Source organism: Quercus robur, chromosome 9 (genome assembly GCF_932294415.1).
Source record: "Quercus robur chromosome 9, dhQueRobu3.1, whole genome shotgun sequence".
Lineage (NCBI taxonomy): Eukaryota > Viridiplantae > Streptophyta > Magnoliopsida > Fagales > Fagaceae > Quercus > Quercus robur.
Window position 1 is genome coordinate 13817001 of NC_065542.1, and position 16146 is coordinate 13833146.

General features: G+C 33.1%; 1 protein-coding gene across 1 annotated transcript; it reads left to right on the forward strand.

Annotated features, from left to right (window-relative positions):
- Nucleotides 1-2719: 2719 nt before the first annotated feature.
- On the forward strand, nt 2720-8923 carry LOC126698443 (BAHD acyltransferase DCR). The gene is made up of 2 exons (XM_050395664.1): nt 2720-3258; nt 7678-8923. Exons 1-2 carry the CDS (start codon nt 2809-2811, stop codon nt 8572-8574), a joined length of 1347 nt encoding a protein of 448 aa, XP_050251621.1. The 5' UTR covers nt 2720-2808; the 3' UTR covers nt 8575-8923.
- The last annotated feature ends 7223 nt before the right edge of the window (nt 8924-16146 follow it).

The window sequence follows — 16146 nt, forward strand, 5'->3', positions numbered from 1 at the left end:
AAAATTTTCTTAATTAATATTGTTTATTAACCATTGTTTTAAGTGTATTGTTAACATGACTTGTCAGGCTTGCTCTCAATCTGCCACGTAGACTGAAGCATGCAGGACTGCCATGACAGGGCGTTTTGATTGATGAATTAGCAAATATACCAAAAACTCTGCACTGACCAATTTCTATTCAAACATTAATGGAAAAAAAAAAGCCAAAACAATCCTATAATAAGTAGTTTGACCTATGATAATTAGTTCATTACACCCAATGCTTTTAACAATGTTAGTTTATATCTCACACTTTCATTAAACTCTTCTAATTGTCTTACTCCATTTCTGTTTGTTTAGTCCGGATAATGTTTTCCTTATTTTCTTGTGTTTAAGACTGGAAGAACTTGATCAAACAGAATTTTTTTTTTTTTTTTTTTGTTCACAAGATAAAAGTAAAACACATTGTTTGGGGTTTAAAATGTTTTACACCTATAAAGGGCCAAAAATCATTTTCAAATACGACATAAACCTCTCAAATGATAAAGATATATATATATATATATATTAAAATGTCACTAAAGTTTCCAAAATTACCCAAAAAAAAACATTTTATATATTAATGGTTGGGGTTGGGGGTTGAACCGTGAATGTCTATATAAAAAAGACAATATATATATATATATATATATATATATATATATATATATATCAGTTGAACTACAGCTTCTACAAACCGGTTGGCAATTATGTATGTGAGTTTTAATTGCTATCGGTGTATTAATGAAATGATAAAATTTAGGTACAATATCTTAGGTGATGCTCTTTAGATTATCTTCTTAAAATTCAGCCATGTAGTTAATTAACTAAAAAATACACTTTTATCTCATGAGAAAAAACCCACATGATAGAATTTTAAGAGAAAAATTTAAGGAACAGCATCTAAATACTGTACTTAAATCTTGCTCTTAATAAAAATATACTATATAATTTAATTTGAAGGTTTCTTTTTTCAACGTTAATTTATGATGCCAACAGCTTCCTAAATTATATGACATGTAGTTCTCAGTGCCATTCTGAGCCCAAGATCCAATTGAACTTGGTGGAGAATGTAAAATTAGTCAACATAAAATGAATTGGTCGACCCTAATAGGTCAACAGCGGGTCATTATTTGTTTGACTTTATAGTCACAAGTCACAACCACATCCACAACATTGGGATTAGGGTTTTCTTTTTTTTTTTTTCCTTTCTTTCTTTTCCGAAGGTAATTTGTGATTTTCAAACTCAAATTTGTCTTGAGATTGAGTGATCTTGGCGTTGTTTGGTATATGTGTTTAAACATATTTTTTCAATTTTTAAACAACATTACATATATTTTCACACACTTTTTTACTCATACGTATCTTCAGAAAATAGAAATAATATTACTAAAACAATATTACCAAATAGGCCCCAAGGGGCTGTTTGGTACTGTTATTTAAACAACAATTTTCAATATTTAAATAACAAAAATACTTCTAACGCGTATTTCTATAACATTCAAGCACATATTTTCACAACACTAAAAACTGAATAACAATACTTAAACATTGTTACCAAACAAACCCCAATGTCCTTTAATACAATCATAAAATGTGCCAGTCAAGTGGAGATTGGACTATATTTTGGATCTTGCTAGAACTCAATTTATGGTGTGAAACTGTGAATATATGACCATAGGTGGTGCAACATCAATTTATTTTACCTGTCATTACTTATAAATGACCACAGGCCTTGCTTCATTCAAAGCAGGTACAAGTGCTTATAGCACAAAGATACAAGCACTTCACAGCAAGGTAGAACATCAATTTTCTAACACATATTTCTATATTCAAACACGTATTTTTATAACATTGAAAACTGAACAACAATACTTAAACATTGTTACCAAACAAACTCCAATGTTCTTTAACACAATTGTAAAATGTGCCATTCGAGTGGAAATTGGACTATATTTTGGATCTTGCTAGAACTCAATTTAAGGTGTGAAACTGTGAATATAATCAATATATGACCATAGGTGCTGCAACATCAATTTATTTTACCTGTCATTACTTATAAATGACCACAGGCCTTGCTTCATTCAAAGCAAGTACAAGTGCTTATAGCACAAAGATACAACAAGCACTTCACAGCAAGGTAGAGCACCAATTTTTTGACACGTATTTTTATAATATTTAAACATGTATTTTCACAACACTGAAAACTGAACAACAATATTTAAACACTGTTACTAAACCGACCACAATGTTCTTTAACACAACTGTAAAATGTGCCATTCCAGTGGAGATTGGACTATATTTTGGATCTTGCTAGAACTCAATTTAAGGTGTGAAACTGTGAATATATGACCATAGGTGGTGCAAATCAATTTATTTTACCTGTCATTACTTATAAATGACCACAGGCCTTGCTTCATTCAAAGCAGGTACAAGTGCTTATAGCACAAAGATACAAGCACTTCACAGCAAGGTAGAGCACCAATTTTGAGGTTACTTTGACTTTTTTTTTTCAGGTATCACAACAAAAGTAGATAGAATAGAAGTAACTATTTACTCAACACCAATCACACCGCACCACACTCCAGCAAAGTAAATGGAAGACAATAATGTTTAGCAACCGCCCAATTGGACGACATAAATGCACACCAACTACATCAAATTAAATCTTCTAGTATAAGTATAGCTAGACCGTGTCTGAGCTTACACATCCCACAAGTCACAATTATCCTCTTTTATATAAATTTCTTTCTTTCTTTGTTTTTATCATCTTTTTTTTCTCAATCAACCATGGCAGCTGAGGTTGGGAAAAAGTGTGAAACAAAGAATGTGAAAATCACCACCAAATCCCATGTCATGCCCAACAAGAAAATAGGAAGAAGAGAATGTCAATTGGTCACATTTGATCTTCCATACCTAGCTTTTTACTACAACCAAAAGCTGTTGTTTTACAAAGGAAATGACTTTGGGGACATGGTTGGGAAATTGAAAGATGGGTTAGGTCTGGTTTTGGAAGAGTTCTATCAGCTGGCTGGGAGGCTAGGCAAAGATGAGGAGGGAGTTTTCAAGGTTGAGTTTGATGATGAAATGGACGGTGTGGAAGTTGTGGAAGCAATAGCTGAGGGGATCGAAATTGCTGATCTGATGGTCGAGGAGGGTGCTAGCACTTTGAAAGAATTGACACCCTACAATGAAGTCTTGAACTTGGAGGGGCTCCATAGGCCTCTTTTGTCTGTACAGGTAATACTTTGGATTTCATGCATAACATCTTTTTAAGCAATCTGAAAATAAATTGATCATTGTTTTTCTAACTAATGGAATACAAATCAAAATCATCTATGAGTGATTTACAATTTTACACATATATAACAATTACCATACACATAATAGGAATAAGAGTTGTGTGCATGTATAAAGTGGTACACCGTCAATATTTTCATTCCAATTAATGAAGAGGATGGTGGTTTAGGGTCTTAATTGTGAGATCAACACAATTGTTTATGGCCACCAAGTGCATTGAAAAGAAATCGCTTTTTTCTTCCACAAATAAATAATGATAGTGATGTTACATGCATGTGCATATATACATATTTATGAATTTAGCTATAGGTTGTCAGTGATTAGGACAGCCGATTTATGGCCATTAATTATGTTCATAAATAGAGCCACTTAATTTTCATTGTTGGAGTGATGGTCACTCTATAAGTATAAGTGCTCTATAAATATAAGTGCTTGTGGGGTGTGGGGGGTAAAAATTGGGGTTCAAGTCTCCAAGAGGGAGCTTCACACATATATACACTTAGATTAAATCTTCACTATGCTTAAAATGGTTACTAGAGCATAGGACCATGAAGTATGTACATTTTTAACTATGATTTGGAGGTAATTTTTTTTTTTTCTTTTTAACTATGAGATTTTTGCTTTCTAAACAAAATAAAAGAAGAGAAACTCTGCTAATATCTCCACGAAATTCAGGGACTTAATTGGTGCATGCTGTTCCTCCTTGGTTATTTACTGAAAAACCGATAGAACCAAAGCCAACTCATTCCAAATCTTTTTAGTTTTTACTGCAGAGAGCCTGAGACTGCAGTCAATATTTTGAAACTCTGTTTGCTAATGAAAAGATAAAGGAATATAAAACAAGCTACTATTTTTTCACATGAATTGTGCATTTGGCATGGATGAAATTTGTCAGCTTATTTCACTATTTAGTTTATTTTTGTTACTATTTATGAGTCCCACTGCATTTTTTGGTATTATTCATAGGTTTCATTGTATTATTTCAGCTAATTTTTACTTTTATTTATAATATTTTCAACAAAAAGTTTTCAGTTTTTGCAAAATAAGCGAATCCTAAACAAAAGTGTGCCGTGTGCGATTGGCTCCAGTTTAAAAAGGCAGTTTATTTTACTATTTAGTTTATTTTTGTTACTATTTATGGGTCTTACTGCACTTTTTGGTACTATTCATGGATCCCACTGTACTATTTTAACTAACTTTTACCTTTATTTACAGTACTTTCAACAAAAGGTTTTCAGTTTCAACAAAATAAGCAAATCCTAAATAGACCCGAAATCCTTGTTTCGCTTTTTTGTAATGAGTTTTCATTTCTTTCTTTCTTTCTTTTTTTGGCAGAAAAAAACCATAAATTAATAACCTTTTTATTTTCTATTGCTAAATTCATAAATAACCTATTATTACATTTACATTTTGGCCTACCACCCATCAATTCCTCCACCTAAATACAACTTTATGGTCTATTTGAGATTTGCTTATTTTGTTGAAATTGAAAACTTTTTTGTTGAAAGTACTATAGATAAAGGTAAAAGTTAGCTGAAATAATACAGCGTGACTCATGAATAGTACTAAAAAGTGCAGTGGGGTCTATAAATAGTAGCAAAAATAAGCTGAATAGTAAAAAAAAAAAAAAAAAACTTCTTTCTTCTATGGACCTCTCAATTCTTAAGTCTTAACTTAATTTAATTCTCAACTTTATTTTGGCCCCTCCAAGTTCTGATTCTGACTCTAATGAAGAAAAAAATATATATTTTGATCCTGTCATGCATGCATGCCCCCTACAAATTTAAAGTACAAACTTGAATTTTTCCGACAATCCAAACAGAATTGCTAGGAAATTGTCACTCAATTAGGGTTTTCTTGGATCCCATTTCTGAGGCTTGCTTTTCATAAATATGTTGTAGTTTGATCTCCATCCATCATTGGAAAAATTTATTATATATGACTATGTGTACGTTTGGATAGTGTTTTGCGCATCCAACATCTAACGTCTAGCGGTTTTTGGTGGGTCCTGTGCATTGTTCACAGGACCTGCAAGTATTTTTTTTCAAAAAAACAACTTTAAAACTAGGTCCCATGGTATTATTCACACATTTAAAAATTATTTTGCGACAGTATTTTCAGTTTTCAGCAATAAACAGTATCCAAACAGACCCTATATATACCTAGTTTTTTACCATACCCATGCGACAAAGAAGAACATATATCATACACCAGATATATGCATTCTTTTTCTCACAATACATATTTCTGAACCATGATATAATGATTAGTGCTATCCGTAGTGATATGTTCCTAGGGCTCATTCACAGCACACCTACACATAAGTGTGTTTAAACTGTTTGTAATGCTTTATGTGTAAACAGTAAAAAATTTCACCCGTGTGGGATCAATGATGGACTGCCCCCTTCTTGATAATCATTCACATTTTCAAATTATTATTAGAAGTTAGGCTGATCTGAGTTATTTTTTTCCTTTCTTTTTTTTCTTGGGCACTATTTTATAGTAAAGATTTGATCTTATTCTTAGGGGAGAGCATGATTTTCTAAATCATAAGTCCCACAAACATATGATGATAAGAATGTATGTTTTACAACGTTCTCAGAAGAATGAAGTAAGCATAATTTTCATTAATGGATGAAATTGAAAATGTGCAAAGAATTTCAGATTTAAGTACAAAGAAATGTACCAAAGCACTGTTGAGTAATGAGACACCACCAAAAAGTAATCTAAAAGGATTGGAATGTAGTTTCTCAAAAAAAAAAAAAAAAAAAGGATTGGAATGTAAACACAACTTCTATTTCTGCTACCTGCCTGTCACGAGTCACACAGCTCAATTTTATTTATATCTCGTGGGGCCAATTAATTCTTTTTGGTTGAGAGTTAACGTCATCTTTCTTTATAAAAATATAAATAGCCTTATACTTTAGTGATATTTTTTATCTTTCTTATAAGGAGAAATGGAGAATCAAGATTTAAATTCCTTCTCTCTCACTTGTTGTAACAATTATAAATTATAGTCAAAATCAAAATTTAGAAAGTTCCCAATGCATATGAGGAAATTAGGAAAAGGGTTGCATTGTAAAATCAAACTTTTTTTTCAAGAAACACACACAATAGAGAGGAAAAAGGAAAGGGGTTTGCAAAATCAAACTTAATTAGGTGAAATTTGATACTGTTGGTTGAGCCAAAATAGTATTAGCCTATTATAGGTACGAGTGTACAATATTTACTGTTACGAATAAGTATTACTAGAATAACTTAATTATTTATATTTATTTGTTTGGTTGTGCATGTGGAGTAAAACTCAAAATTAATAATTGTATAATACAATATTGATAATAAACAATATCATAGAAATAATAAATAAGTATAATTCATAATTATAATTAGTCTCATTTCTATTTCTATTTTCAGTTTTAGTTATAATTCATTTATATGAATTTATAACATTTCTAAAATAAAATTTTCTATATTATACCAATATAAGCTGATAGAAAATAAAAACCATGATCTTGGCATAAATAATATCAAAAAATAAAATGAGATTTATAAATAATAATAAAAATAAATTGAATAATAAAATAAGTTTACAAAAATTATTTTGCACTATAAAGATAAACACGTAGATGAGAATTGAGATATCCTTTGGAATGATAAGATAGGAGTATCTTTTATGCTAGACTAGGCATATGGTTTGGCGGGTTTGTCTGTTGGTGAGTGGGGAACATAGGGGGACCAATCCGTAAAGAACAAGTATGCAAGAACCTAGTGTTTTATATATATAAATATAAATATATATATATATATATATTTATATAAAACCAATAAAAAATTTGAAGGAATTTTTTTTTTTACTGTACTATTTTCATAAGTTTTCAAGATTGTTTACATTAAAATTATTTTTAAAATAATTATTTTTTCAAAGATATGTCAAAAATTAAAAACTCCGCAAACAATATGAAATTGAGCAGGCAACATCTTCCCACTTTAGTTTGTAGTGATTCATGTTGAGATCTATCTATGCTTTACATTTTCATCTTCGATCAAAACTATTTTTTTTATTATAATTTTTTCATAATTATTAAAATGATATATTATAATTTATGCATGGTAAAAAATTATCAAGAATTAACTCATGTCAAATTAATATTATTTTAATAATTACAACTCACCACTTTAAAAAGTGATAAAAAAATATTATGAAGAAAATTGTCACTTTCATGATCCATCTCATATGCCATCACCGTTGATTTTTTTGCTTTCTTGAAGGCCATCAATGTTGTTGATGAACCAAATAAATTTTTTTTTTATTCTAAAATTATTGATAATTATTGGTTGTTTTTTCCATCATGGCCACAGTTAACCAAGCTGAAAGATGGACTCGCAATGGGCTGCGCGTTCAACCACGCGATCCTCGACGGGACTTCCACGTGGCATTTCATGAGCTCATGGGCCGAGGTTTGCAGCGGAGCCGACTCCGTCTCGGTCCCGCCCTTCCTCAACCGCACCAAATCGCGCAACACGCGCGTGAAGCTCGACCTCGCGGCCCCACCGGACCCACTAGCAACAAAAACCAACGGCCACGGGGAAGCAAAGCCAAGCCCACCACAACTCAGAGAAAAAGTCTTCAAATTCTCCGAATCAGACATCGACAAGATCAAGTCAAAACTCAACTCCAACCCCCCATCGGACGGCTCAAAACCATTCTCAACATTCCAATCACTCTCTGTCCATATCTGGCGCCACGTAACCCAAGCACGTGAACTAAAACCCGAAGACTACACTGTCTTCACTGTCTTCGCCGATTGCCGGAAAAGGGTGGACCCACCTATGCCCGAAAGCTACTTCGGGAACCTAATCCAAGCCGTGTTCACTGTCACGGCCGCCGGGCTGTTATTGGCGAACCCACCGGAGTTCGGAGCTTCAGCGATTCAAAAAGCCATAGAAAACCACAATGCTAAAACCATAGATGAACGTAACAAGCAGTGGGAGAGTGAGCCTAAGATATTCCAGTTTAAGGATGCCGGAGTGAACTGCGTGGCGGTCGGGAGCTCGCCGAGGTTTAAGGTTTATGATGTGGATTTTGGGTGGGGAAAGCCTGAGAGTGTGAGGAGTGGATCCAACAATAGGTTTGATGGGATGGTGTATTTGTACCAAGGGAAAAATGGTGGGAGGAGCATTGATATGGAGATTAGCTTGGAAGCTCAGACTATGGAGAGGTTGGAGAAAGATAAGGAATTTCTTATGGAGGTTTAACTAGCTAGCTAGGGGTTGATGGTTTTAGTTTTCTATGTGTTGGTGTAGGGTTTCACTTTTCACATTGAAACACTGAAATCAGAATAGGAGTGATGTGTTGGTATAAGCTAGCTATAGTATATTGGGATTGTTAAGGGAGTGTGTGTATGCATGTGCTTGTTCTTCTTGTTTTTGGTATTTTGTGTTTGGTTTGGGGACTTTGAAGTTGTGGTGGGGTATTAATTAAGTTTATTAAATTGAATGAGTTATTATCATATATATGTATTAATTGTTATTAATGTGAACTGAAATATTGTTCACTTTATAATGGGATTAATGACGAAGAGTCAAAGGCTTAAAGCTCTGTCAACTTACGAGTATGATCACTTACAAATTGCTGCTGTCTTGTACTCTTGTGTGATTAAATATATCAATGATCGAGAGAATCACACAAATCTTGGATCCAGCTGATATGAGAATGAGAGTATGATTGAATATATATCATGATTTCTGATTGGTGAAGATTTACATTGCTGTGATAATTAACTTTTTAAACCTCCTCTTGCGGACACAAAATGGTCACCTTTTTAGAAATGCGATGCTTGTTTAAGAAATCAACCAAGATAGACAAACAGAGAGAGAAGTCATTGCCAAATACAAATATAACAAATCCTTCAGCCTTTGATGCCAAGGAGTGTTGGCTAATCAAATGATATTTTCTCTATTTATTAGACTTTAAGGGTGGTTAAAACCTAGTAATTAAGTGGATAGACTCGAAATTTCAAGCTGCCAAAGTATAAGAAAAAAAAAAAACATTCATGTAATATTAACAAACTAGCAATAAAAATAAATACACAAAATCATTATTTAATTTCTTAATACATTAAGATGCAATTATCTAACAATAAAGACAAAAAATACCATTGATTTTTATTTTTTATTATTTTCTAAAATAAATTTGTTATGTTTTGAGCTGAGGATTTACATGGATTTGGGCTTAACTAAGCTGGCCCATCCCTATATGTATATTTTATTTGAAAAAATTAAATTAAATTCTTTGATGCCTATTGCCTGTGATATAACATTTGGTGAATCATAGTCCTATTTACTAAGCTATAATTTTAGTCCCATAAATGAATGCCCCCTAATCAAATGAGTAGGAATAGGAGTGTGCATGGGTTGGGTTGGGTCGGGTTAAGATGATTTTTTTGACCTAACCTACCATGGTGGGTTAAAAAAAATCCAACTAAACCCAATCCAACCCATCACATAAGTTCAACCCAACCCAACTCAACCCATATGGGTCGGATTAAATCCATGGGTTGGACAATTTTTTTATTACTATTATTATTAAATAGATCAGCAAAAAAAATATATCACACCTACCACTTGAGTTGATAAACAAAATATACATTAATATATGAACTAATATTTCGACTCAGTTATATATTAATATATGAACTAATATACATTAATATTGACTTTTATATAGGATAGGAGGAAGAGCTAGTTATTTTAAAAAATTATTAATTATATAATATATTTTAAATATATGGGTGGGTCGGGTTGGGTTTGACGGGTTTGGAATTTTATGACCCGAACCCAACCCGACCTGCTATCAAAAAAAAAAAAAAAATTGTAACCCAGCCTAACCCACCAAGCGTTAATAATCGACTCAACTTGGCGGGTTAGGTTGGGTTGGGTCGATTTTGGTGGGTTGGCTGCATGCCCTTAAGCACAAATCTTGTTGAATAATTTATGTCCACACTATGAGACAATATTCAACCACGCACAATGAGACATTCAACCGTGCACTATGAGGCATTTGAAGGTAGGGCCCGCCCTTCCACTAGGCCAATTAGGCCATTGCCTACGGCAAGTGGAAGGGGGCCCAAAATTTTGAAAAAGAAGTGGTAGTAGAAAAGAAAAAAAATAGTTTCAAATGAAACTCCAAAAAATCTAATACATTCTTATAACCAAAAAACAAAAATCTGGAACATCCTTATAAACATTAGTATTCCAAAAAATTCTTTGGTCTAAACAAAAATCAATTATCCCAAAAATATTATCCTTAACCTCTAGAAAAATAAAAAATCAACCGGATAAAATGCAAATTCAATCTAAAAACTTACCCACAAAACAATCTCAAATCAAAACAAATCAAAAATCTCAAATTCCTAAAATTTTACTCACACATTTTCTTTTTCTCACTCTTGCTTTCTGCCTCTCTCTCTCAACTCTTGCTCTCCGTGTCTTTCTCTCAGCTAGGTGATGATAGTTTGCAAAAATACTGTCTTAAACTTGAATCTTTTCTCAAACATGATATTTATTATGATATTGATGGTTTAGATTTATTTTCAAAGTTAAAAGTTTTAAAAAAAAATTTACAAATAAAAGAATATACTCCAATTGACATACTAAATTATATAAAAATTTTACAAATTTTACTAACAATACCCATTACAGTTGCTTCTACACAAAGAAGTTTTTCAAAATTAAAATTAATTAAATCATATCTAAGATCGACAATGTCTCAAAAAATATTAAGTGGATTAGCTATACTATCAATTGAAAATGAGAGATTAGAAGAGCTTGAATACAAAAATTTAATTAGTCAATTTGTATCTCAAAAGACAAGAAAAATAGATTTTAAATGAAATATATTATTACATAAAAATATTAAATAAATATTAATTTAATTATTATGTAAATATAAAAAAGTCTCATTTTAGTTCTCACCTAAGGCTCCAAAATGTCTAGGGTTGACACTATTTGAAGGTGTATTAAGAAAGGCCATATAGCCTTCAACGACTATGAGATATTGTGGAAAGTTGTCAAGAGAGCTCGCTTTACTAATCAAATTCAACTTGGCAAAACTTAACCTATGTGAATGCATCTAAGTTAGTTGAGCTAGGAACTTGATCTGTGGGAGCTTTCATCATAAGCTTGCAAAGAGTAAGATCTTATGCATAGTAAGATGATCCATTTTTAAAACTTTATGAAATTCATAAAAATAATCCATTTTTAAAACTATATAGTATTTGATTGTATGCAAAATTTAATTTCTCTTTGCTATTATGCCATGACAATAATTAATTTTTGGTTCTAGCGGAATTCAAACTCATTCTTATTCAATGATGGTGCAAGTGGAATTTGATCCTAATCCCTTATTTTATAATGATGGATTTCAATTAGCTCAATTAGTGTTGAGGACCGTTTTTTGGCCCATGTGGCATTACTTCATTGGTAACCCATGCCACATCAACATATTATTGATTTTTTGGGTAAATCTATTTAAAGCCCAAAATAAGCTCATATCTCATTCAACTACATGGATTGGGCTCACATGGCCTGCAAGATCCTTACTTCAAGAGGCGGATTCATAATTCACATTTCCTCTTCATCAATTGGGATCATAACCTCATGATTTTATCAAAATCAACATATGGATTGGGCTTAAGCAATAAATCAAAGCTCATGGCCCATATTACCTCTCTTACACTCACGACAAGCGGCTTTTTCAACAAGAGCCCATATTTACACAAAATGACAACAAAACCCGAGTTACGTTATCTCATCTTCGGCTATAATCCAAGCTCATAAGTCTCTTTAAGGAAACTTTGGGAGTCGTGGTTTGGAGGGCCAAGAGATATGTTCAGTAAAGCTCCAGCGGTTTAAAGTTGATAAAAGAGACATGTTGCTTGGCGTGTTTTCTCCAACTTCCTGAACTTTGACGAGTCTGTGTGTAGTGGGTAATATATGGTAAGTATCTCTTATCATGGAGCACTTAAAATGATAAAATTCTTCATTGCTCTTTTCCTAAAACTTAACTTTCATCATGTGATAAACACTTAATATCTCCAGCCATCTAACTGCTAGGTAACTGTTCATTCAATGAGGTAACTGCTATACAAATTTAGAAACCTCATTATATTATTCTACATAAATCTTATTACTACTTTCAGCCAAAATCCAACTCAAACTCATGGCCTAATCTGATTAGCTATCTTTTATCTCCAAATATATACAAAATATTCACGATATCTCTCATACCCAACTGCTGTCAGCCACAATCAGACCATATATTTCTTTGCCAGTTGCCAGAGTAGAGCATTAAATAATCTTCTTGCTCACCAGGATTATGTCACAACACAATGAGGCCTTTACCAAATCTCTAAAGCTTTATTGACTTTCAACCAATCCTTCTATCACTTGCTAAAAATGTGTTGTAATGGAACCTTGGACCAAAAACACAAACACCTAAAAAAGGAAACATTTCTAACTGAACCCCAGCAATGTATTCAGCACTTGACACCTGGTTGGAAGTGATGTCATCAGTCATTTAATGCTGAAATCTCAACAATCAGCTGCTATACCCAAAATAGCAAGATACCCTTGAAAGAGATCTTACCATTTTTCAGCCAAATTCATGAAATGACCTCTCCAGCAGTTTGAAATCACTCATCTGGCCTCATTAGCTTCTGCCCAAAGCAAACAGTTGTCTTATGACAGCTGTGACAGCTATCTTATGATAGCCGTCACAACTTTTCTTAATAGCTGGAACAGCTTTTTCATGATAGCTGTCACAGCTTTTCCTGACAGCCGGGACATCCTTTTTAGAACGGCTATGACAGTTGACCCAGCATCCTGAGCATTACTGATTTTTCCTCATTTGGATAAAACCAAAACTAACTATTGAAACTACCTTTCTCTTGCTAAAATACCTTTATTTTCTGCTACTCTTTCCCCAGCAGCTCTTACCTAAAACAGCAAGAATACCTTAAAGCTAAACATACCATTTTTTGCCAAATCTTAAGATACATATCATTTTTGGCCAAATCTTAAGATAGATTTTCTGAAGATTCATTGCTAGTTGGGACAGATTTTGGCTAATATTCTTTGCTAAAATGCTCCCTTAAACTCAACTGAAAAGGGGACCCTTCATCAACACCTCAAAGGGGGGATACCAATGAAGAAGAACTCCCTCATAAACTTCTCTCTCCCTCTAATAATCTTCTTAAGCTTTTAATGAAGTTCTAAGCTTCTGAGTTTTTAGTTTCTAAATGAGGAACTAAAATCTTCAGCCCTTAGCTCATAAATGCCCTTCATAAACCCTCATACATCCCAGCAGAAAATCCCAACTGCTTTGCTAAACACACTACAATACTATTACTCTCTTATACTCATCATCTCACTCTCCATATTCTGAAAATACATATATCTTGCTGCCCATATCTCTAAACATCTCTTTCTTCACTTCTCTTACACAATCTCATATACACTTACTACACCATTACATATAACACACCCCAACTCTTCTAAACTCCACTCTCATACTCTCTCACTCTAAAATTCTACTGTTTTTCTGCCCATAAACACATCTCAATACGCTTCTACACCTATCTTTCTGCTCCTATCTCCAAATACCTAAGCACATCTCCATGCTCTTTTCTTACAAAATCTCTCATCTTAGAAAGCAATCTCCACAACTTCTTTAGCAGTTATAATCTCATATTTTTACTATCTTTAATCTCCATATCTCTCATACTTCCATACATCACACATGTTACAAATACTACACCCTACAACACATCTATATCTTTTACCATCTCCACAGTTCTCAAGAGATATCAGACACTCATATTAAAAGCTCTTCTCGTGGAAGGCATGAACTTCTGTTACTAAAGCCCTTCTCCTTGAAGGTACCAAGATCTCATATCAAAGTCCTTCTCTTAGAAGGCACAACTACTTCTTACAAAAGCCCTTCTTTTAGAAGGCACAACTACTTCTTACAAAAACCCTTCTAATGGAAGGCACAACTACTTCATACAAAAACCCTTCTCATAGAAGACAACACTATTCATAACTTCACAATAACTAAAAGAGCATTTTTAAGGGGAAAACTCATTTAAGTGCATGATAAGAAGGGCAAGCTTAATCAACCCCTACACACAGCTGGGCATACTCTCTCTCTCTCTCCAGTTGCACCAATTTTTCCCCTTTCAATCTTGAAGCTATCATGGCAAATTGCCTCTCCACCGCTGGAGTCATTCTACTTAGATGTTGTCTACTCACTGATGCTACACCGCGGGGCTGCAAACCATCAGAAATAAGTGACTCTGTTTCCATATTTTTAAATTTACATAATTGAATACATGATTACTTCACATTTAAATACATATTATTTTATTCCAACTACTATTACAACTATTAACCAAGGCTTAAACTCATTTAAATGCATGACAAGAGGGGCAAGCTTAACTAGCCTCTACCGCTGACATTCTGCTGGAATTCCATCAGCTCACTGATGCTACACAGTTGGAGCTATAAACCATGCAAAGATAAGTGACTTTGCTTCCATATCTTTAAATTTACATCATTGAGTACATGATTACTTTACCTCTAAATAAATACTACCTTATTTCAACTGTTATTACAACTACTAATCAAAACTATTATATTAAACGCATATTATATATTTATTCGACCATTATCAATAATTCTTAGACTTTGACTTTAATGGTTTTGTAGGCTTAAAAATACACCGATAGCCATTGGACCACGTGGTCTAATGTTGAGTTCCAGAGGCAACTCCCTAAAAAGAACCCAGGCCTAGTAAGGTCATCCCTTCAACGAACCACACGTGATTGGGCAACCGAAAAAGGGCTCCGAACAATTAGTAAAATATCTTATTATTGAATAAAAGATGTTGATTCAAATCCTGTCTATACTAAAAAACCAATTAGAATATTGTCTTAATGATAATGAACAATCATAGAGGCCATAAGATTAAATTTATCTTCTCCATAAAATTAATAAATAAATAAAAAATCAAATCTTGCTTGCACTAAAAAGCTAAATAGTGTTTAATTTTTTATATTTTTTTTTGGATAAGAGTTTTTTAACTTTATGATAAAGTACAATCATAAAGCCATAGTTAAAATCTATCACATATGTAATCGGAAAAAGTTTGGTTATAAACTTTGTTGTAGCCTAAAACTAAAACTCTACTCAATATATTTTTAATGATGAATTTTTAACAAATTCATCATTAAATTACATTTTCTTCTTGTATCTTTCATACTTGCAAAAATTCCAGAAGATCAAAGATCAATAGATATGTCATGAATCAAATATTTAAATTTTTATAGTCCAAAGTTATGCAAATATAAAAAATAAGTTTATGAATCAAATAATAAATAACATCCAATTGATATGAAATTTGATATGTGTGTTGTGGGTGCTCAAGGACCGAGGATAAAGTTGAAAGGTCACAGCATTGGCCTGAGGACGGAGGATGAATTCAAAAGGTCGCAGCATTGACGTGGTAATGCTGCAAGCCACAGGCCCAATGGAGGAAGCCACCCGAGGAGGAGAAGAAATGAATCATGGTACTCTTTGGTATCCTAAGTGGGAGCTAGGATCTGAAGAGAGTGGAAGTCAGTGGGCAGTAGGGAAGCTTTTGGCCTGGTGTAGCCTATTGCATCTGCATTAAATGATAGACAACAACTTTATCAGCTGCATTGATGAGGAAGTGACCTGAATAGTATGAGCTACAGTTAGGTAGATTTCTTCCACCATCTTCTTCAGATG

Excerpts from the sequence above, each read along its gene's own strand:
- LOC126698443 (XM_050395664.1), top strand. The coding sequence starts at position 2,809 with ATGGCAGCTGAGGTTGGGAAAAAGTGTGAAACAAAGAATGTGAAAATC. Across the intron at positions 3,259-7,677 it reads GGCCTCTTTTGTCTGTACAG|TTAACCAAGCTGAAAGATGG; the intron begins GTAATACTTTGG and ends TCATGGCCACAG.